Source organism: Onthophagus taurus, chromosome 10, assembly GCF_036711975.1.
Source record: "Onthophagus taurus isolate NC chromosome 10, IU_Otau_3.0, whole genome shotgun sequence".
NCBI classification, from domain to species: domain Eukaryota; kingdom Metazoa; phylum Arthropoda; class Insecta; order Coleoptera; family Scarabaeidae; genus Onthophagus; species Onthophagus taurus.
This window is the reverse complement of record NC_091975.1, coordinates 4,624,321-4,645,949: the sequence shown is the minus strand read 5'-3', so window position 1 is coordinate 4,645,949 and position 21,629 is coordinate 4,624,321. Positions and strand designations below refer to the sequence as shown.

Below are 21,629 nucleotides of genomic sequence, written 5' to 3'. Positions count from 1 at the left end.
TCGCGAGTAAATAAATATTGATTGAACCTCGTTCGTATTCCCATTTTTTATTTAAATTATTTCGATCAATGCTTTGGACATTTTGTTCTCCTTTTAAATAGATCATTAAAATACAAATTGGAGGAAAGCCCTTAAGGGGTAAAAAATGAGAAAAGAAAAACAAATAAAACGATTTTGATTTCGTTTTTTTTTTACATAAAGATAAATTTAAGCTACTTTATTGCATGCGCTGGCGGTATTGCATATATGTATGACAATTCGACCCCATAAAACGATCTTTGGAACGACCGTTTTAGACCTACACCACCTGCCTTGGCGTCGACCTTATGAAATATTGAAAAGGGCACGCATGGAGATGAACATAGCACACGTGAAGAGATTCTGGGGATCGTGTGCGGTTTATGTCCTGAGTGAGTGGGTGGTTGAGAAGAAAAATAGGGGGGTTAAGATATTCAAAATGATCCTATTAAATGCTTTTCATATTAACATAAGATAGAGTTTTAAGAAATATTGACTTCAGAAGAAAGGTAATGAAATTTCCCTAAAGTTGCAATCATCTGGGCAGTGTTTATAACCAACATCATTGGAATGAAAGATAATGTAATAATATACATTACATTACATTACATAGAATACATATCGAGTAGGCGGACCAACCAACCTTGCACCGCGACCCTAAGGATCTATTGTACCCCGATAGACATCGTTATCAAATTTCACCGTGCAGTCCAATGCTCTTAACGAACATTAATACCTTGCTCGGCGAAAGGTCATTCAGATCTTTTGAGGAGATAAACTGCGACCCAAAAATCGAGAATCTGATACGGTTAACGGCAGGGCAGTGGCATAAAACATGCTCAACCGTCTCTGCTTCCTCCGCACATAGTCAGCATTCAACATCGTCGGCTAAACCCAACAAGTTGAGGTGTGCTTTTAATCGGCAGTGCCCAGTAAAAACACCCATTAGAACTTTTATGCTACTACGGGCAAGTCCTAAAATATTCCCGGGTCTCATTCCAGGAGAACTGGTCCACAGTAGGCGAAGTCTCTCTTCAGCCCACAGTCCAATCCTATATTTGGCCATCGCAAATGATACACCAACTGCTGGTTCCGGTCCCACAAACGCTTCAGCACTGCCATGTCGTGCTAGCTTATCTGCCGCTTCATTGCCAGCAACCCTAGAGTGACCCCGGACCCAGATCAGAGAGACTCTGTTATCACAACTCAGTGCGTTTAATGTTCTCTTACAATCATTAACCAGAGCCGACACCGTTTTCACGGCTTGCAGCGCCTGGAGAGCGGCTTGACTGTCTGAGAAAATTCGTATCGTCATGTTCTTCACCTCTCTTTCAAGAAGGATTTTAGCACCCATGTCAATAGCAAATACTTCCGCCTGGAATACAGTACAGTACGTACCCAGGCTGTAGGCTTGCTTAATTCGAGGTGTCTGGCAGTATACTCCTGCTCCTACCCCTTCAGGCGTTTTTGATCCATCTGTGTACAAGCAAATGTCTGCCCGAACGAGAGAATTTTCATTTTCGAACCAGGACTGCCGCTCAGGCAGTACAATCTGGTATCGAGCATTAATCACTGATAGTGATACCGCCAAATCTGACGGCATTGATAGCAGTATCAGTGCTTATAATGTCTTCCGCAGCCCATTGGTAGGACATGTCGGAACAGTTTTGAGCATATTGCTTAAATCTGTAAATGGTTGTTCTAGCCACTTTCTCTATATGCAAATGCAGAGGAGATAGGCCAAGCAGAACCTCCATTGCTAAAGTTGGCGTTGTGGCTATCGCACCAGAGATTGCCAATCCAGATACTCGTTGAATTCGTGAAAGTTTACTGATAACTGAAGTCTGTCGGACTTTCCTATACCAGGCTGCTGCTCCGTATGTGATCATAGGTCTAATCACAGTCACATAGAGCCAGTACAGTCTTTCAGGGCCCCAATATTTTCCGACAAGTCCACAAGGATAATCTAGCTTTGTGCAAAACTCTCTGCAAATCTCCATTCCATGACAGGGTTTTGTCTAGAATTACTCCTAGATATTTGACTTCCTTTGAGAAAGGAATTTCTTCACCTTGGATAGTTGGGCGGATTAGTCCATCCAACTTTCGCTTCCTGGTGAAGGGCACAACAATTGTCTTTTGCGGGTTTATTGAGAGGTTCTCTCCCTTACACCAAGCGCAAATGGTATCTAGGGTCACCTGGAAGACTTTAGATATCCTCGGCAAATAGGTTCTTTTGACCATAACGACAATATCATCAGCATAAGCTTGTATTTCCACACCAACGGCTTTGACTATCGCAATCAGATCGTCAACTAGGAGGGACCAAAGCAGGGGAGATAACACCCCTCCCTGCGGGCAGCCACCCCCTGGGTGGCTACTTCACTCACCGTGGAGTGAAGTAGAAACTATTCTACTATCTAGCATATTGCGGATCCAACCCGCTATAGTTGCTTCCACTCCCCTGTCAAGAGCAGCTCTTTCAAGAGATTGTGGTATTGCGTTGTTAAACGATCCCTCTATATCCAGAAACGCACAAACCAAGATTTCTTTATCCTGCAGCGTTGGATACTCTACCAACTAAGTTCTGTAGAGCCAATTCTGCTGATTTTCCCGCTTAATAAGCATACCGGTGGCGACTCGTAATAATATAACCAAGTTGCTCGTTTTTTTTTTTTAATTTTAACTAAGTTATATAACTAGGTTTTCCTTTTCTAAGAGTGTATATAAAAATGTTTGGTTATATTATAAAAACTTAAGAGAGTTTTAAAATTCTCCGAAAACATTATCTAACCCTTTTTTTAAAACTTAATTAAGTTTGAAACTTTCCTTTTTTTTTGTAAACCCCTGTATTCTGTCGTTCGAAACGAAACCGGACAGCGGCAAAACAACTCCATGTAGGGGCTAATTAATCACATCCGGGCGAACGAAGACCTGCGTCGCGTTTTCGTGACCCTTGTCAACCCCTTTTAAGTGAATTATTCCCCTTTTAGATTTAAACCCCCGCCGACTAAGTCGAGGGTGGTTTTCGTTTTCTTTGTAAACCGAACCCGTTAATTATTACGATGACTAAAAGATGGGAGTTAAAATTTAAAAGCTCTTTGCTTTTAAATTGCTGCAAAGAGATAAAAGTGCTTTTTAATGTTTCCGGATTAACACCGACCCGCGATGAAGATCGTTTATATTTTAAGGGGATGCTGATGGAGTGGACATTATTATTAACGGTGAATGTTAAGTGGCAGGTGTCAGTAAAACCCTGCGAGATTTCGAATTGGATTTTGAGAGGAATGTATTGGGGTTTCTGTGGATGACAGAATTAGGTTGGCATTTAAAATTTATAAAATGGTTATTTATATATGAAAACAATGTATACACACACTATTATGTATATAAAACAAGTAAATAAAAACCTGTTTAGCAGTACGTCTGAAGACTATATTAACTAAAAGTAGAGTTTAGTTTTACTTTTAGTTCAATAAAAACAATAATAATTTTCTATTAGCAATATCAACAGTATCTAGACTTCTGATAAGAGTATCTAGTCTTCTGCCTACAGTATTTAGCTTTCTGCTAACAGTACCTCATCTTCTACCACCAGTATCTACTCTTCTACCAGCAATATAATGTTATGAAATTTAAGTAAAATGCCTAAGTGGCTTGAAACTTGTGTCTAATTTTAACCACCAATACTAGAGTAAAAATGATGACGATTCGTGTAAACATTTTTGGTCTAATCGCATAAATGGCTAAGATAACCATATTCAAGATTATTAAAATTAAACATATTCAATATGGTTTGTCTTGGAACGATAAAATTTGATAAATAGTGCAATGTCATGATAAGAAATCGTTTAAGATCACTTTTGAAAATATGTAACAATGAGGTCAATGTTATATAGGATGTCCACAAAGGTTACTTCCATAAAACTTGTGAATCCTAAACCTTCCTATTTCATTTTAAAAGTTATTTCACTGGGAGACGCATCGTTTTCTAGTTAGATTCGTTTCTAGATCTTTAAATGCTTGAACATTCTTGATAGTATATTCGCATACTGTTATAGTTTCAAGTCTTTCCTTCTGTTCACTTCGTATTAATTCGTATTGTAATTTAAATTACGCATACTAATAGTTTGTTTGATTTCAGGACCACCTGGACCTCATGGACCTCCTGGAATTCCAGGAAAAAGGGGTAGAAAAGGCAAAAAAGGTGACCCCGGGGAAGCCGGATCGCCGGTAAGTTAACCCTTTAACAAAAACCCCACCAAAAAGAATAGCTGTAAAAACATAAAAATCTGTTTTAATTTTTTTAAGTAGATCTTATTTACCTACTTTTTTTGTATTTTGTTCTTTTTTCATCAGGGTGCGTCCGGTACGCCTGGCAAAAATGGCTTTCCGGTATTAAAATTTCCTTATAATTATAATTTATTTTATTTAAAAATCATCATCTTTACCATTATTTTCTATTATTTCTGTTGCTGTTTCTTTTAAACGCGGAATGAAAGCAAAATTAGTTGCCTTTAGGGCTAATGTTAATTGGCGTTTTGAGATATTAGCAAAACTACAAATCTGTCCGCTAACGAGGGATAAACGGTCTTTGCGTGGCAAAACCATTATATTAGATGAATTTATGGCGAACTAAACGTATCGCTTCCTACGTTCTCATTATTTACGACCTCAAAACACGACGGAAATCGATATTTAAAGCTTCAAAAAGAATTATTTATGATGTTATTATGGTTAAATATGATATCTCTCCATTAAAAAAAATCTTTTTAAACCTTTCTTTTTTGCGAAATTGTCATGGTATGTACAGGATGCACCTTTTTGATTCAAAATTAAAAATTAATCGAAATTCTAACACGTTTTTATTTTAAGCTTAAGCTTCAAGCTTTTTCTTAATTTCTTCTTTAACTTCTAAATGGAGAGGTATCATTTTTTCGTTGATGGTCAAGAGTCAATTATTTATTTTTGTAGTTTAATTTTTTTTCTTCACCTAAAAGTTTTGTTTCAGGGTCAATCTGGTATTCGCGGTTATCCAGGATTTCCGGTTTGTTTTTCTTCTCAATAATAATCGAAAATTTAATTAACCAATAACGTTTATCGCCCAAAATTTCTAATCTTATTAACTTTAATAACCACCGATATTGTGAGAGTTAACGATTGACATTTTCTAGTTATAACTTGAGTAGTTTGGACCTGTTTCGAGTTGCGCCAACTAACAGTAGCTTCTCTAACTTTATACTAAACTTTACTAACATCATTTTATAATCATCATTCATTGTAAGTTAAAAACTAATTGTGGAGTGATTTTAGAGATGATGTAGATGGATGATTAGTTGGTTTTATTGGCTTATTTGAGTTTTTTTTAGTTGTTGAGGTACTAATATAAAGTTTTTGTAGGGCCCTATTGGACTTGATGGCCCGAAGGGTGAACCTGTAAGTAATAAAAGTAGTTTACTAAAAAACTAATTAAATGAATTAACAAATTAATTTTTAACCGATTCTTAAACCTCGATTTTGATGTGATTTTTATTTTAATTTTTAGGGTCGACCTGGAGATAAGGGCCAAAAAGGTGAAGTGGGTAATCCGGGATTCGACGTTCTTTCAGCTGTAAAGGTAAAAATTATTTTATTATATTTTGTCTTTGATCCACACAAATTTTCGGGTTTTAATTCACACTATTTTTGATTATCGTCTCGCAATAAGTTTCATTTTGCTTATTTATTTTAGCTTCCCGGAAGGGTAAGTACTGTGTGTGTTATGATTATTATTTTTTTCTTTTTGAGCTTTTTTTTCGTTCAATCCAAATTATTTTTCACAAAAGGAAAATTAAATATAGTTTATTTTGATACCAATTTCATAATTCAACAGACTGAGGGAGATTTTATTTTAATTTCTTTGATTTGACTTACCGACATTTTGTGAATACAAAGCCATATATACAGGTGTCCTATAATATGTACATCGGAAATAATTACAAAGTAAATGGTCATCCACAGCTTCAAAAAAAGTAGCATCTCTCCTAAACGAACTTTGTGTACAATGCACTTTAAGCAAATTCAACTCATTAAAGTTCAAAGTGTATCCCACGCTACACCTACCAAGCCTACAGTTAAGGCAAAACAACGCAACACAAATCCAAAACATGCCAAAGTAATCCTATAGCAATCTTATCCAATACTAAGCCAGCTCCAAACCAACCTGAGCTAAATCCAAAACAAACCAACTCAAGATTAATGATTTTTGGCATGATTTTGGGCATCAACCTTGACAAGATGTTAATCGTCGTTATCTTTAGATCTATATCTAGGGTTACTTCAATTAATAGAAGTTCAAAGTGTGTTCATACATATGCAAGTAAGCCAAGTTAATTGGAAACCTTACTGAACTTAATTTCAAAGCGACCGAACCCAACCCAACTGAGATTGACAATCTCATCCTACTCCAGCTAACTCAAGCACAAAGGAACTAAACCCAAAAGTAACACAATCACTAAGTAACCCAAGTCTAAAGTAATGCATCTCCAAATAAGCCAATACAACTCATTGCAATTTAAAGAGAACACTTGGTAAAGATGAGGAGATTGAATCAATATATCTTATTAATAAATTATGGTTATAAACTTTTAAAAATGTTTCTTTTTTATGTAAATAATTTATTGCAGGGTTTAAAACGATCGGTGACAACGTTACGTGGGGGCACATTGGGTTATGCTGAAATAGTCGCCGTCAAGGTGAGATCCAGAGGAGAAAGTCTACCGAAATTTTCTTTAATTTTTTTTGTCTAGAACTTGTCCACTTTTTGTCTCTTCTTTTTGTTATTGGGGCGTTTTCTTATTTTTATTTGAAATCTAGGGGTTTTTTTTATCTTTGTAGATTAATTAAAATTATTTAACACCATAGCCAATTTTTAATTGATTAATTTTATTGTAGCGTTTTCCTGGCGCATGTGGAGGAATCAAAAACCAAAAAAAAAAATAATAATAATTTTTTTTCGTTGTACTTTTCTTTTTGTTGTTATTATTAAATTTCGCCTAAATTATGATTTTTTCCACCTTTTTTAATTTTTCTCTTTTTATCGTCGTTTTTTACTCACAAGTAGTTATTTTTAGGGCTTACAAGAAAGAGGCCATAACGTTTCCGCTGAAACTATCATCACACTTAAAGTGAGTTTTTGCTCTTTTAGCAACCAGCAAAAAAAATATTCATCACTTATTATTATCTTATTAAACAACGACACCGGCATCGAAACCTTATTGTTTTTTCTTTTTTTTTGTTAACTTTTTAACTGCTTATTAAAAAAAGCCGCACTTTATTACGTAAAATAGATTCAAGACTCTTTCTTATTAAATTTATTATCTTCTCTTTCTCTATTTATTACTATTATTATTCGATGATGCTTTATAATTCGAAGAGAACGCGCAAAGTGCTTGGTATTTTCTTGTAAACCCACTAAAATTTAGTTCAAATTTAGTTTTAATTCATTCACTCTGTAGATCCATTTAAATCCTGTTTATTAATTTTTGTTTATTTAATTAAAGTGCATGAAGCTTCAAAAATGCTTTCATTTCTTGCGTTTAGTTTGAAATAATTTATTAAAATTTATTAACAAAAAATAGGGTGAACCTGGAGAACCTGGTCCGCCGGGTCCTGCGGGTCCTCCAGGTCCCGAAGGCCCATCGGGACACGATGGAAGACAAGGAATACCTGGTGAACCTGGACCAGCGGGCGAACGAGGTGAACAAGGTCCAATTGGACCAGTTGGACCACCCGGAATCGATGGATTAATAGGACCTAAGGTATTTTTTATTTTATTTTTTTAATAAAATCTTTAAGAATAAAGTTTTAAAATGTTTGAGTTGGATTGAAACTTTTGTAAAGTTTAGAACTTTACGTTTAATTGCGCTTGGTACATACGGGGGCAATTGCAATAGAAACCGGTGCCAGCTAGAGCTTTCATAAGTTTAAATCTCTACCTGGATTAAGCTGGATGAGAAACGTGGAGGAACTTAATTTGTTTCACCGAGAGGGAAGTTGGAAGAGGTGGAAATAGGGGAAAAAATAATTGCGAAAACATTTTATTTAAAAAAAATTCCTTAAAAAATACTTTTGTAAGTCGTTTTTGTGGTGATTTTATTTTCCTTAGGGCGAAAAAGGCAACGTTGGCCCCCAGGGTTACACCGGACTTCCCGGAAACATGGGACTCCCTGTGAGCACAAATAAATCATAAAAAAGGGGCTTTTATCACCTTTAACAAACAATAAACAAACTAACATTTATTAATTTTTTAGTAAATTAATTCCTAAATTAATGATTTAAACTCACAAATTAAAAAGATTTATGGTGTTTTTGCTTTAAAACTAAATTTAGAATATTTAGTAATAAATATATTTTTAATTTATTAATTTTTTTAAGGGCGACAAAGGTGATAAAGGCGAAAGAGGATTAACAACGACATTAACCGGGGATCAATTTCCAACGGGGATCATCGAAGGTCCTCCAGGACCTCCAGGACCACCCGGTAATTCATTTAAATTTAAATAAATCTACTTTATTATTGTTTTATTATTTCGTTAAACTTAATTTTTTAACAAATCATGCTAATTTGTGAGGTGAAAAAGGCGAACCGGGTCCCGTCGGACCTCCAGGACTCCCCGGGGACAAAGGGGCGCGTGGGAGACGCGGAAAAAGGGTAACGTTTATTAAAAAAATATAACGAGAATATTTCTCTTTTATCCAAACCTTCAAAAAAAATCATCAAAGTATCGAAAATTTCGCTCCAAAAATATTTTTAATGTTAAAAATTTCAAATAAACTTTTGATACTTTGATGAACTCTTTTTCAATCAAACCACACACTTCTCATTTGCATAAATAGAGCTTCGGATGATCTTTTTTTATTTTTTTTTATTGGGTTTTTGGTTACTTTATTTCTTTGACTTTGTATTGTAATCTTTTATTTCTTTGATTTGTTTAAAAAATCGAAAATAAAAATGTTTTTTTGGATGCATGCCTTTTTTCTTTTTAATTCCTAATGCTTTCTAACGATTTAAATAAAGCTTTTTCTTAACGCTCGATTTGTTTGATTTGTCGCTTCTAACGTTCGCAATTTGTTGTTAACACTTAATTTGTATTTAAGTTAATTTAAACGTAGATTTTAAGCTTTTTATTTTTTTAGAACTAATTTTAATTAATTTTAACTAGCTTTTCATTAATTATACTAACATGTAATAAAATCGATATAATTAGTTTTTAAATTATTCGATTTTAAAACGTTCTATTTTATTAATTTAATTTAATTATTGTCGTTTTTAATTTTTTTAATTATTTATGTTTGGATGCTTTTATGTAAGTATTTGTGTATTTTTTAAATAATTTGTGTATTAATTAGTTAATGATTTTAATTAAAAAAAGACTCAATACGAAGCGATTAAATTTTTTTTGATTTTTAGTAGAAGTATTTTTTCAGTTTTTGTGGTTTGATCTGATCTATAGGGTCCTGAAGGTTTGGACGCGTCCATTTTAAGTAGGGGCCCCCCAGGACTCCCCGGGGATAAAGGGGACCGAGGCGATGAAGGCCCAAAAGGTGGTAAAGGCGAAATAGGTATTTTTATAACTCTTTTAGGAACTCTCAATTTTTAATAAATAACTCCATTTTTTTTTTTAATTTTTGTATTTTATTTTCCGTTTTAGGCCCTAAAGGTGATGTAGGCGCCCAAGGACCCATCGGCGAAACGGGAATAAATGGTGAAGCTGGACCGCAAGGTCCACCTGGATTACCAGTAAGATTTTTATTTTAAATTAGTTGATTCAATTTTTTTTGGGCGACTTTTTAGGGAATGACTGGTCCCAAAGGTGAAAAAGGTGAATACGGAGATATTGGACCCCCGGGGTTAATGGGACCACCGGGACTTCCTGGACCACCAGGTTATCCAGGACAAAAAGGAGAAAAAGGGGAAAAGGGAGAGTCTGTAAGTTATTTTTTTTTAATTCAATCAATTAATTATTACATTTTTAATATTTATTTTTAGAAATACAAGAAATTGAGGCGACGACAGGTAAATATTTATTCTTTTCTAACTTTTTTTTAATTTATTTAATTTATTAAATAGAGCAATTAATTCTAGTTCTGATTAATCTTTTTAATTGTATTTCTGAGTTTGACTACGACTTACTACGACGAAATAACGTGGTGTTCAAAAAAATAATGAGGAATAGTTTTCTTTAATTAAGGTGTGTAGTTGCAAAACACACATTATCCGTCATAAGCAGTTTTTGGGAAATCGCAAAAATGTGTGGCTTACACAAACACATTTATTATGAAAAATAGAGAAAGAAAATTACTTTTCCGATGGTATACTGAAAAAACTTGGTTGAAGACAACTAAATTCATGAATTTGTTGTTGGGAGAATGTGAGTTTTGCTCCGTGCTTTTGGAAAATGTGTGGAAATCTTTAGAAGAGGCTGGTTCTTCTGGCAATCGAATGATAAGATCAATAAATCTTCTTAGTCTTCCTGGTAACTGGTAAAAAGTCTTAGCTCTTAATTAAAGAACACGCAGTTCGGTAATAAGGACTGTTTTATCATTAAGATCTGTACACGTTTTAATCCGTTGAGCACATACGTCATAACCTCCAACAAACCTAACTTTCAATTGATTGCGTTTCCACATACAGTGATACAATAAAGTCTACATACAGCCCGGAAAATGATAATATCTCAGTTCCCGAAATGTAATTCAATGAAATTTTTTAACAAAACATGTAAGAAGCCCATATTATTTCCATATTTTACAAAAAAACTATATAAGCTATTATTAATCAAAGGGAACACAAAACATAATCATATCTTCAACTCAAAAAAGTCTACATACAGTCCTAAAAAAAAAGTATATCAGTGTCCATTATAGCTCAATAAAAACACCGGAAGTTGCTTATATCTCGAGTAATATTGGAATTAAACGTATCATGTTTGGGCTCATTTTGAATGACAAAGAAGATAGAATAAAAAACATTAACCTTGAATATTTTTAGTTCTATGTATAGTGTTAATTCTACATAGTAAAAGTGCTAGTGTAAAACTAGAATTAACACTAGACATAGAATTAAAAAGATACGGGTTTAGCCGTGCGTCGGAAGACGTCTAACTTAGCCGTGCGTCTAGTGTTTGTTCTAGTTTTAATTATTATATAGCGCTAGACCAAGAACTAGAACTAGCATAATTTTATACTTGTCTAAATCATTAACAACTAGTTTTTAAACAATCCATGTTGCTCAAAATGACTGAAAACTAGTTGATAGTCATTAAAAACTTGTCTAAATGTATAAGGACTAGTTGATAGCAAGTCCAGGTTGCTCAAAATGACTGAAAACTGCACCAACATTGTCCAAAATTGCTTTATAATGTAGCAAAATGTTTCGAACTAGGTTCATAGCTATCTCATGTTATTCAAAATCATTGAAAATTGGTTGAGCATAATTTTATACTTGTCTAAATCATTAACAACTAGTTTTTAAACAATTCATGTTGCTCAAAATGACTGAAAACTAGTTGATAATCATTAAAAACTTCTCTACATGTATAAGGACTAGTTTATAGCAAGTTTAGGTTGCCCAGAATAACTGAAAACTGCACCAACATTGTCCAAAATTGCTTTATAAGGCAGCAAAATGTTTCGAACTAGGTTCATAGCTATCTCATGTTATTCAAAATCATTGAAAATTGGTTGAGCATAATTTTATACTTGTCTAAATGATTAACAACTAGTTTTTAAACAATCCATGTTGCTCAAAATGACTGAAAACTAGTTGATAATCATTAAAAACTTGTCTAAATGTATAAGGACTAGTTTATAGCAAGTCCAAGGTCACCTAGTTTTACACTAGCACTATCACTAGAACTTACACAAGACTTAGAACTAGAATAATTCGGGTTTAGCCGTCTTGAGAGACGTGCGACCAAGCCCGAATGTTTCTAGTTCTAGGTCTAATGTTAGTTCTAGAGACAGTGGTAAGTAGCGCTAGTTAGCATAAGATATCACTGTGTTGTATATTTTTATTGAACTAAAACTAGAATTAACACTTCGTAGCACAAGTCGAACTGTTTCGACTTTGTATTAAAATAATATAAACTTCTAACATCCTTCATTTAAAAAATTCATTGAATTACATTTGAGGAGGTGAGATATTATCATTTTCTGGGGTGTATGTAGACTTTATTGTATCACTGTACTTGGATTTCTTTTCGTTTTTTTTTAGATTTAAAGCCTTCTTGACATGGAGTAACGGTAACTTCCATCGCAAAACCATGTGTTGTTGCAGAAAGAATTAAACTAATAGTAAAACAGTAACTAAGAATATCATTGGCTTTAAAATTATTTTCCATGTTCAGTATTTGGTTGTTCTGGTATTCCCGTTTTTTTCGTCTGCGTATCTTGTTCCCCTCCCTTCTCGCCTTCTTGAATAGTTCCCCTCTCTCTCTTGTTGATCTTGCTATGAATTTATTGTGTTCCTCATTTCTTCTTGCAATGCTTCGGCACATGCATCGTCAAACCAAGTCGTTCTTTTGGGGTTCTCCGCGACTCCTCAAGTTTCACTGCTGTCTTAATAATACTCTACTGGTTGTCCGTCGTCTGGCTATTATCGTCTCAAGTGGCTTCATTTACCTTTTTTTCTATTTCTCTCATCAATCCGTGTTTTCAATGTTAAGTTTTCCACCCCTGTGCCTTTTTTGCTTGGCTTGGCTGCTCTTGTTAGTCTCGTCGTGCAAGCTGTATCTCCCTATGTTCGCCTAGTATTCGGCCTCTCTGAAAATCTTTGAATTACCATTACATTATGATGAGTTTTGCAACTACGCACCACAATTATGAAGCTGAAGATGTCAAAATGACGTTAAATTGGTTCAACAAAAAGTCACTAAGAAGGGAGGTCATAGTTATTTTAGCGATTCATGTTGGTAACAATTATATTTTGAAGTTTTATATTTGTTATACGTCTAATTAAAAGGATATATATAAAGGAAAAATAACGAATTTCATGCTAGTTATTTTAAAAAATGTTGTTTGTTTTAATTAAAAAATATGTTTAATCTTGTTATAGTTACGTAAAAGCTTTTTTAAAAGCTTTATTTTTTTTATTCTTTCTCTATACTGTTCCAGGGAGATGGAACCGGAGAAATAATTAATGGGGATAGAGATATTGTAAGTAAACCCGAAATATTGAGATAATTTAAAGATTTCCTTCAGAATTCACCCGATTAAAATCGAGATCTTATTAAAACATAACAAATTACTTAGGTAATGGGTCCCCCAGGACCTCCAGGTCCGCAAGGAACTCCGGGACTCCAAGGTCCACCCGGAATCAAAGGAGATCGAGGGATGGATGGTATAAAAGGAGAACCAGTTAGTTTTTTTCTTTTCAATTTTTAAAAAGTAAATTATTTTTTTAATTTAAATTTATTTTGAAATATTTTTAGGGTGAAAAGGGAGCTAGAGGTGATCCAGGTCCAATGGGATTACCCGTAAGTTCTATTAAAAAAAAATAACGAAGACATTTCAAAAAATAGAATAAATTAATAAAAAATTACTCATCAAAAATTTCATTTAGGGGCCAATGGGTTTGAGGGGTGAAAGTGGTCGACCCGGAGACTACGGAAAACCGGGGCCGATGGTAAGGAAGCCGTTTTATAACTCCTAAAAAAATTAATTAAAAAAGCAACAGAAAAGGCCTCAATATGCGAATATTAACCGTTAACCAGAAACAATGCAGTGTGATTTAACAAATGAAAAAGAAATTTTAAAAAAGCGTTTTAAGTAATAAGTTTTAACTAGTTTTTAAGGAGATTTTTTTAAATTAATTTTAAATTAATTTTATTGTTACATCGATTGGATTGTTGCTGTTAACAACGAATAAGATTCAAAGTAAATAAATTAAATCGTGGGTTTAAGGGAAAAATCGACCTAAAAACATAAAAGTTCAAGATTGAGAAGATTTTTAAGGAAAGAAGAAACGAAAATAATTAAATAAGTTCTATTGTAACATAACCTTGTAATTTTTTTTGTTGTATACCCTAAAAATCGCTGTATGTATATCGCAAAAAATATTTAAAAAAAAACTTGCCGTGATTTAAAAATATATATATAAAATAACTTATAGTCGAATTGAAGTAACTTAAAAATTTTAATTAATTAAAGAAAAATTTTATGAGGTTATTTCGATTTAACTGTAGTTTTACGTCCAATTATAGTACTTAAAAAAGTAAAAAAAACTTATTGTCCATTTATAATCTAGTGAAGCCAATTTTATACATTAAGTAATAACGATAATTAATAATAATAACGAATAATTTATTATTTAATTATTGTAAAAAAGTTTTTCCGAGTCCCTATGTGTAATATAAATTATAATAATTAAAAATATATGTTCTAAGACCTCATTTTTATAGATGTTTTTAAAAACAAATTAACAAGTATTAGAACCTACGATGATGTATTAATTAAAAATTTAGTTTTAAGATTATAAATTAAAACAATTTGCGACTGAAATCGAAAAAAAAAAAATAACGCGTTTTAAACAAAAAAAATGTAACATATTTTATGTATTTTAAGCTTAAAAAACAACCAAAAGCGAAAATAAATGTATGTGCATGTGCTGTAATTATTTTAAAAGAAACAAACTTTTTTATTTATTTCTTTAAAAAAACATTAATAAACATTTTCTCTTAACCTCAAAACACTTTAACTTTTCTTTTCTTTAATTTCGTCTTTTTAATCTTACTCGCATGATTTTTTTGAAAATTATTTTAATAAGCAAATTTCTAAAAAGCATAATTAAGCAAGAAAAACCATGCATCTTGTTGCATTTTAAAAGATCAAAAAAATCCTAACCAAGAAAAATCCTACTTGTCTATTTTCTTTTTTAATTTTCTTAATTTTTTTTAGTTTTTCTTTTTTCTTTAATCGTTTTTCTTAATGCAGGGACCGCCTGGATTAGATGGAATGAAAGTGAGTACTTAAAAAAAGGTTCAAAACCTAACATTTCAAAAATGGTACATACTAAGGTTATGTAATTTTTAATTTTTTTTTGGGATATTTTTAGGGTGCTCAAGGTGAACCAGGAACGAAAGGTGAACGGGGTGATCCTGGATTACCTGTAAGTTAAAAATTATTAATTAATCAGTAGTTAATGCATTTTTAGGTTATTTAACATTAAGGTGACCAAATCTTTCTTACTCCGTATCGCTTCAAGATTACACTGTCTAACTAAATATTGGTCATAATTTATTAACCTTTCAATACCCGCGCTTTTACCCACGGCAGAATAGTCCGTAATTGTTGGGGTTTTAACCATACGTCTCTCAAAGCGGCTAAACCCGAATGTTTCTTGTTCTAGGTTTAATATTAGTTCTAGTTTTAGTTCCATAAAAGTATACAACAATCTAGCGCTGAATAACAAGTGTTTCTAGTTCTATGTTTAGTGTTACTTCTACTTTTAATTCAATAAAAACAATAATAATATTCCATGAGTAATATCTAGTGTTTTGCCAAAAGTGTATAGTCTTTTGCTAACAGTATCTGGACTTCTGCCAATAGTATCTAGTCTTCTATCCACATTATTTAGTTTTCTATTAACAGTACCTCATCTTCTATCAACAGTATCTAGTCTTCTGTCCATAATATCTAGCCTTGTACTAAGAGTGCCTCATCTTCTGTCAACAAAATCTAGTCTTCTGCTAGAAATATGTTATAAAATTTAAGTGAAATACCCAACTAGCTTGAAACTTGTATTTAAACGTTTATTCTTCTGTGTATCTACTTCAGAGTCCAGAAAGCAGTATTATTACACTATCTTCATCTCCCTCTCGCTTTTTTTGGTAATAACTTTTATTCATAATTATACGGTGATCTAAAAAAAAATAAATATTGCACTACATAGATAATCAAAACATCTATAAATAGAGCCGACATACCTAGATGTTATAACAATCAAGTCATCTTCGCTCAAAATCAAGATGGACGAATCCAAAACTATTTACATAAATTAACGAATTAAATGAATTTTGAGTATTTTGAATATTTCATTAAAAAAAATGACCAAAATGCATATATTAATAAAACATATTAAAAATAGTCACCTTATTACACACTAACTAACTAAAATTGTTTAACATTTTAGGGTACAGATGGAATTCCAGGACAAGAGGTATTTAATAACAAATTCTAACCTCACTTTTAATAATCCTAACCTATTTTTTTCTAAATACTTTATTTTTTTTCTTAAAACTGCATAAGAAAAGCTTATTTAGCATGGAATCATTTCATACATTTATTTTTATACCCAAAAAACCATTCTATTATATTTAAAAAATAATAATAAAATATTTTTCTATTTATTTGTAGGGTCCTAAGGGTGATAAAGGATTTAAAGGTGAACCTGTAAGTATTTCATTATTTGAAATCGCTGTTTTTATACAATTTGAATTTTTGTTAGGGTCCTTTAGGAAAACGAGGCCGGAAAGGTGACAAAGGAGACAAAGGCGATCAAGGAGTTCCCGGTTTAGACGCACCGTGCCCTCTAGGAGCCGATGGATTACCTTTACCAGGATGCGGATGGCGACCACCAAAAGTAAGGCTATTTAAATATAGATGGCACCAAAATTTTCAATTTTTAAATTAATAAATTTAACAAAACTAATTTTTTAACCTAAAGGATATTTTAACATATTCACCATCTACTCCGGCTACCAATTCACATTTCGACGATGAAGAGCCACCCGAAGAAATTGGAAACGAAGGTGATTATGAAGAGGGCGAAGAAGATTACCCAGAGGAATATCCGGATCATTTAAATTCAGCTCTTCCGGTTGCTTCTGTTGATATTTAACAACTAATCATGGTTTTTTGTTTAACTAACAGTTTAATTCGATGAAAAGTAATTTTTTTTTCAGGTTATGTTGAGTGATTTGATGTTAAATTTTGATTTTCAGATTTAAATCAATGGAAATTGATTAAAGACGTTGCAAAGAAGTGTTTTAAAGTACTTACAGTGAAAGTGCCCCATAACGAGTTATGTATATATTAAGATTTCCTTTTTTCAGGTTTTCGTTACACAAAATAACAAAAATTTTTGTAATTATATTGTACATAAAAGTATGACTATTTATAGAAATGTCAAGTGGTAGAATAACTATATGATAGATTTATTAATAAGTAGATTAGAATATTTGTAGTAATTATTAATTATTCAATTTAAAAATTTTATTAATAAAAAATTAAATAGTCTTTGTTTAATAAAACAATATTAGCATTTTTTAAGATTCCTTAAAATTTTTTGTTGGGTTTAGTTAAACAGATTAGTTTCGATATTACATAAAAGGTGTCGCCACTAATTTTTTTTTTAATTTTCAAAATAATTTATTTGATATATTTAAAAATAAAAATATAAAACATTTAAGAATGTATCATTTGTATTTTATATAAAAATATATTTACACAAAAATCATTATTTAAATAAACAACATTTTCGATTTTTCTTTATAAATTTCGATTTAACAGGTAAAACTTACTTTTTAATTTTTAAACGTTTACTAAAATTATTTGTTTACTTTAGTATTGCGTAGGAATGTGTCTTTTCATCACTTTAAAGTAATCGTTAATTAATTAATTAATTAAATTTTTTAGTGATTTTTATTTCTTCAAGTTACCGTTTTAAATTCAATCTAATTTTAACACCTTTAATAAACGTAATTGTTCCCCTTTTTGTTTAAAAATGAAATAAAAATCACCTTTTAATTATTATCTTCTTAAACTCTAAATAAAGTCTAAATGAATCACATTTTTTTGAATTGGAATTTTTTAAGTAATAAGTTAACATTTAATTAAAGAAGAATTACCCTAATACTAAAGTTAATATATAAATTAAATTTAAAAATTAAAAGCTACCTTAAAAATTATTATTATCATAATTATCACAATTTATTCCATTTATTTTTATTAATTAATTTAATAATAATAAATTCATTTTTTCCATCAAAGGCACTTTTTAAAATTAAAAAAAATTAATAAGGAACTTTCTTAGTAACCCTCTTCTTGTTTTTCTCATTACAATTAAAAGAAATAAAAGAAATTAAATACTAAGTGAAGGCCGTTTTTTACGATCGCCTTTAGAATTCTTCCCGAATATATTCCCGAGAACTTTCGAAACACTATTCACCCCTAATTTTCTTCTTATTGGTAGCGCTTTCAATAGTTGTACCGATCTAGCCTCTCTCAACAATGATTGAAAAGCTAATGAAACTCCAGCGAAATTTTCAGCAGCGCTCACCTCGTAAAATTGGCAACCATACTGAAGGGAAAGTTCTTGACCATCATCCACACAAATTTGCCTTTAAAAAAAAAAAAAAAAAAATACAGAAAGTTATTGATTATTAATTAAGGAATGTTCTAGTTGAATCATAATCGTTAAAAGACTTTTGAATATTGATTTGCATTCCAAAGCGAACAATGAACTGATAAATCAACCGTTTGAGAGAGGACATTGCGAGGATATTTACGAAGGAGGAGATGCATAAGAAATTATCCTTTGTTTAACTATTTTTAAATTCAATTGTGCAATGTTATTTTAAAAAGAAATCTTACCTAGAGTGATCCAAATCGCGTTTATTCCCTAATAGCAAACTGGTGTAATATGATGGTAGCTTCAGCTTTGAAAGTTGTCCCAAAAGTTCTTGGGCTTCGTGAAAACTATGCCGGTCGTTTACCGCGTATACGACGACAAAAGCTTCACCCCACCGGATGTGTTCGTAAAGGCAGCCGTTTTTCTAAAGAAAAATAAACAGTTTTATTTTAATAAGTACAGTTCATTAAAATTTGTTTTAATATGTTTTAGTAGCTAATTATGTTTAATAATTGACACATTTGTTAAAGACTGCAATTATTGCTTTATACTTTAGGATTAGGATTTGGCACAAAGACAGGACGAACTTCTTGCTCACCAGCATCTTCACACGAAACAATTAGAATCTGAAATTAGATTGTCATCGAATCTATTTGATTATTGGAGACACCAACAAATTTCCTCAGTTCACCAGATGCTTGCAATGTAATTGCCATCGTTGATTTTTGTCTACTTACCCGATGAAACCATCAACATTTGTGGCACTGCTCAGCCGTCGGCATTATCCCAGGTCATACCAATTTGGATATTGGCGACATTATTATTCCTCACCAAGAATGGGAAATGATAATGATATCATTTTTTACCTTAAGTGCTTTATAAATAAAGCGTTCTTAAACAGTCATTGTTAGTTTTGACTTTCTAGTTATAAGTCTAGTGAACTAATACTAAACCTAGAATTAGAATCATTCGAGTTCAGCCGTCTTGAAAGACGTGCAGCTATATTTCCAGGTCTAGATTTAGTGTTATGCAATTAAAACTAGAACTAACACTGGAACTAAGAAATCATGCAGTCTTAATTTATAATAAATGAAATTTAAAACAATAAAGTTGTACTTTAAGTTGTCGCTGTTTAAGTTATTATTTTAATATTTTTGTAGTCTTTAAATAATAAAGACTACAAACGACTTCTTTCCTAACATAAGACTTTGAAGATTTATCCAGTGCCCGGACGACATCAATATCCACCTATACACGCCTTAACTAACCCATAGAACCCAGAAAACCGAAAAAATATAAACCTCAAAGAGGGGAACTTAATATATCCTATCCACTTAGTTGCGAGCGAGTGTCCTTGTATCGCTTTTGTGACGCCCACCGAAACCCATAGATCTTACCACTCAAGAACTTGGTGGTACCACACATAAAAGACTAGTAGTTGTACTACTAGAAAACATTTAATAGATGTAAAAAAAAATTGTGGGATGGAATATTTATTTGGTGGGTTTACATTGTGTAAGTTGAAATTTACGAAAAACGCGTTTTTTAGCTTTCTCGAGTTCTTATTTATTGTGTACGTACGACGACGAAGGAGAACGCCGGGGAACACCATAACGCTTTAATGCACTTCGCGATCTCGTTTACCGTTAAGCTTTTATGATTGCCACGGCACTCTCCTCCAACCAAAGAGTTCCGTGCAGTCCCAACAGCTGAGAAATGGTGAGTTTTATGGTATTGTTCAATATATTTCTGGTCGTGTGGACAATTATCGTATGGAATCAAGAAATGGTCAGTTTTAAATTAAATTTTATAAACTATTAATTTTAAGATTTATTCTTTCATTATTAATTTAATTGTTTTTACAATTTTATTTGATTTAAGATAAGATATAATTAGATTATCAAATAATAACAAACTAAAAAGAAATGACAATAAAAGCATTGGTTATTTCTTTCGAGTCTGAGTTAAAGTAACGAAATGGAATACGGATTGTAACCGATATATTGAGGCCCAGGTTCAATTACAATTCAATATTTCACTACTACAGCCGGATTTTCGGATGTGAGTTAAGCCAGAATAACCATCCGGGTGGAGATTGCCTTTTATAAGCTTTCACATAACTAACTTTTACGGCCCGATTAACGTTCCGAACTACAACGCGATTGACTCCAATAAAGAACCTTCAACAAAAAAAAACTGACCAAAAGAAGTTTATTTCGTTCGTTTTTCTTGGCGTTTAACATTCCCTTTCTTAAAAAAAATGGTTTTTGAGATATATTTGTTGCGTTATCGAAAACGACGATAGAGAAAGTAAACTAAAACTGAAATTGAATATCTTCGTCCAGAATTTACGCAGGGAATTAAAACCGACAAGAATTAAGCGCCATTCGCATGTTGCGATACGGTTCCAAAGTGCTGGATACTTTCGCTCGTTTAATACCGTTTTGCAGGATAGGTGCGAAGCTATTTCACGTCAAAAAAATCATTTTAAAAGAGAAAACTAACGAAATTCAAAAACTAAACTTAAAAGCGAGTTTCTAACGCCACTTTTAGATAATTCTTTACGATTCATACATTTTTAAATTAAATCTTAAGGAAAAACAAATATTTATTTTCTTGTTGAGGTAAAAGTTGGTCTTGGTATCATCTTGGAATGAAGAATCCGGGTACCCCCTCGGGGGTCATCCGTTAAAGCTCGCGTTCTTTTGCTCGTTTGCTCGTTCGCCGGAGTTTAGTTTATTTTGGTATTACGCACAATTTATTGTTATTAAGCGATCCTCCGAACCCATTATAAAATTGCCGATTCAATAAAGCACTCCCGAAGTCCTATTAACCTTCATCTCGTCGTCGTCGTCTTCGAACGTAGTACGGAGACTCCGAGTTCACTTCAGTATCCGTCTTCTTGAATCTCGAAACTTCACTTAACTTGATATTTTTATTTAAATTATCTTTAAAGCATTACCAAATTTATTTTTGTTAAATAAGATTATATTATTTAAGATTTTTTATATTAATAAATTTATTTCAAAAATATAGCGCCATCTATCGTTTTTAAAAGCAACTTGTATCCGCTTATGAAGTTAGATACTAAATTAATTATTTTTGCATTAATGAATAATTGTTTAAATGAACAAAATCTGATTCATAAGTGATTAAATGAGGGTTTTAAATGATTTTTTATATATTTAAAAATAAATTAATCTCATAAATATGTAATGTGTTA

The 21,629-nt window shown here is 32.2% G+C and overlaps 2 protein-coding genes and 1 long non-coding RNA gene across 38 annotated transcripts in view; 1 reads left to right on the top strand and 2 right to left on the bottom strand.

Moving 5' to 3' along the window:
• LOC111428609 (collagen alpha chain CG42342) overlaps positions 1-17,309 on the top strand; it is a 54,315-nt gene extending 37,006 nt beyond the window's left edge. The window contains exons 2-27 of one of the 34 annotated variants that reach the window (XM_023064215.2): positions 4,160-4,248; positions 5,027-5,062; positions 5,416-5,451; positions 5,561-5,632; positions 5,747-5,758; positions 6,681-6,749; positions 7,128-7,181; positions 7,635-7,814; positions 8,162-8,224; positions 8,431-8,536; positions 8,628-8,707; positions 9,510-9,618; positions 9,708-9,796; positions 9,851-9,985; positions 10,046-10,072; positions 13,171-13,212; positions 13,309-13,413; positions 13,488-13,532; positions 13,619-13,681; positions 14,989-15,015; positions 15,110-15,163; positions 16,187-16,213; positions 16,411-16,446; positions 16,502-16,636; positions 16,721-16,942; positions 16,998-17,309. In XM_023064215.2, the coding sequence (XP_022919983.2) occupies positions 4,160-4,248; positions 5,027-5,062; positions 5,416-5,451; positions 5,561-5,632; positions 5,747-5,758; positions 6,681-6,749; positions 7,128-7,181; positions 7,635-7,814; positions 8,162-8,224; positions 8,431-8,536; positions 8,628-8,707; positions 9,510-9,618; positions 9,708-9,796; positions 9,851-9,985; positions 10,046-10,072; positions 13,171-13,212; positions 13,309-13,413; positions 13,488-13,532; positions 13,619-13,681; positions 14,989-15,015; positions 15,110-15,163; positions 16,187-16,213; positions 16,411-16,446; positions 16,502-16,636; positions 16,721-16,894 (1,865 nt within the window). In that variant the 3' untranslated portion in view covers positions 16,895-16,942; positions 16,998-17,309. Of the gene's footprint in view, positions 1-4,159; positions 4,249-4,374; positions 4,411-5,026; positions 5,063-5,415; positions 5,452-5,560; positions 5,633-5,746; positions 5,759-6,680; positions 6,750-7,127; positions 7,182-7,634; positions 7,815-8,161; positions 8,225-8,430; positions 8,537-8,627; positions 8,708-9,509; positions 9,619-9,707; positions 9,797-9,850; positions 9,986-10,045; positions 10,073-13,164; positions 13,213-13,308; positions 13,414-13,487; positions 13,533-13,618; positions 13,682-13,925; positions 14,688-14,988; positions 15,016-15,109; positions 15,164-16,186; positions 16,214-16,410; positions 16,447-16,501; positions 16,637-16,720; positions 16,943-16,997 lie in introns of those variants that run through there. The other 33 variants (XM_023064213.2, XM_023064214.2, XM_023064219.2 and 30 more) reach the window with 33 other exon arrangements.
• On the bottom strand, positions 10,021-16,508 carry LOC111428612 (uncharacterized). 2 transcript variants are annotated; one of them, XR_011641677.1, is made up of 4 exons: positions 16,146-16,508; positions 15,981-16,038; positions 12,872-15,916; positions 10,021-12,819 (listed from the first exon to the last, which is right to left on the bottom strand). It is a non-coding gene; the product is annotated as an uncharacterized lncRNA (long non-coding RNA). The 2 variants fall into 2 exon arrangements; XR_002708078.2 differs by having other exon boundaries at positions 10,021-15,916.
• Positions 17,310-17,459: 150 nt separating the features above from the next.
• The window catches only part of LOC111428145 (ras-related and estrogen-regulated growth inhibitor-like), a 70,944-nt gene continuing 66,774 nt past the window's right edge, over positions 17,460-21,629 (bottom strand). For both annotated transcript variants that reach the window (XM_023063557.2, XM_071199535.1), the window contains 2 exons: positions 18,649-18,830; positions 17,460-18,395 (listed from right to left, as the gene is read on the bottom strand). In XM_023063557.2, coding sequence (XP_022919325.1) covers positions 18,137-18,395; positions 18,649-18,830 — 441 coding nt within the window. In that variant the 3' untranslated portion in view covers positions 17,460-18,136. The remainder of the gene's footprint in view (positions 18,396-18,648; positions 18,831-21,629) is intronic.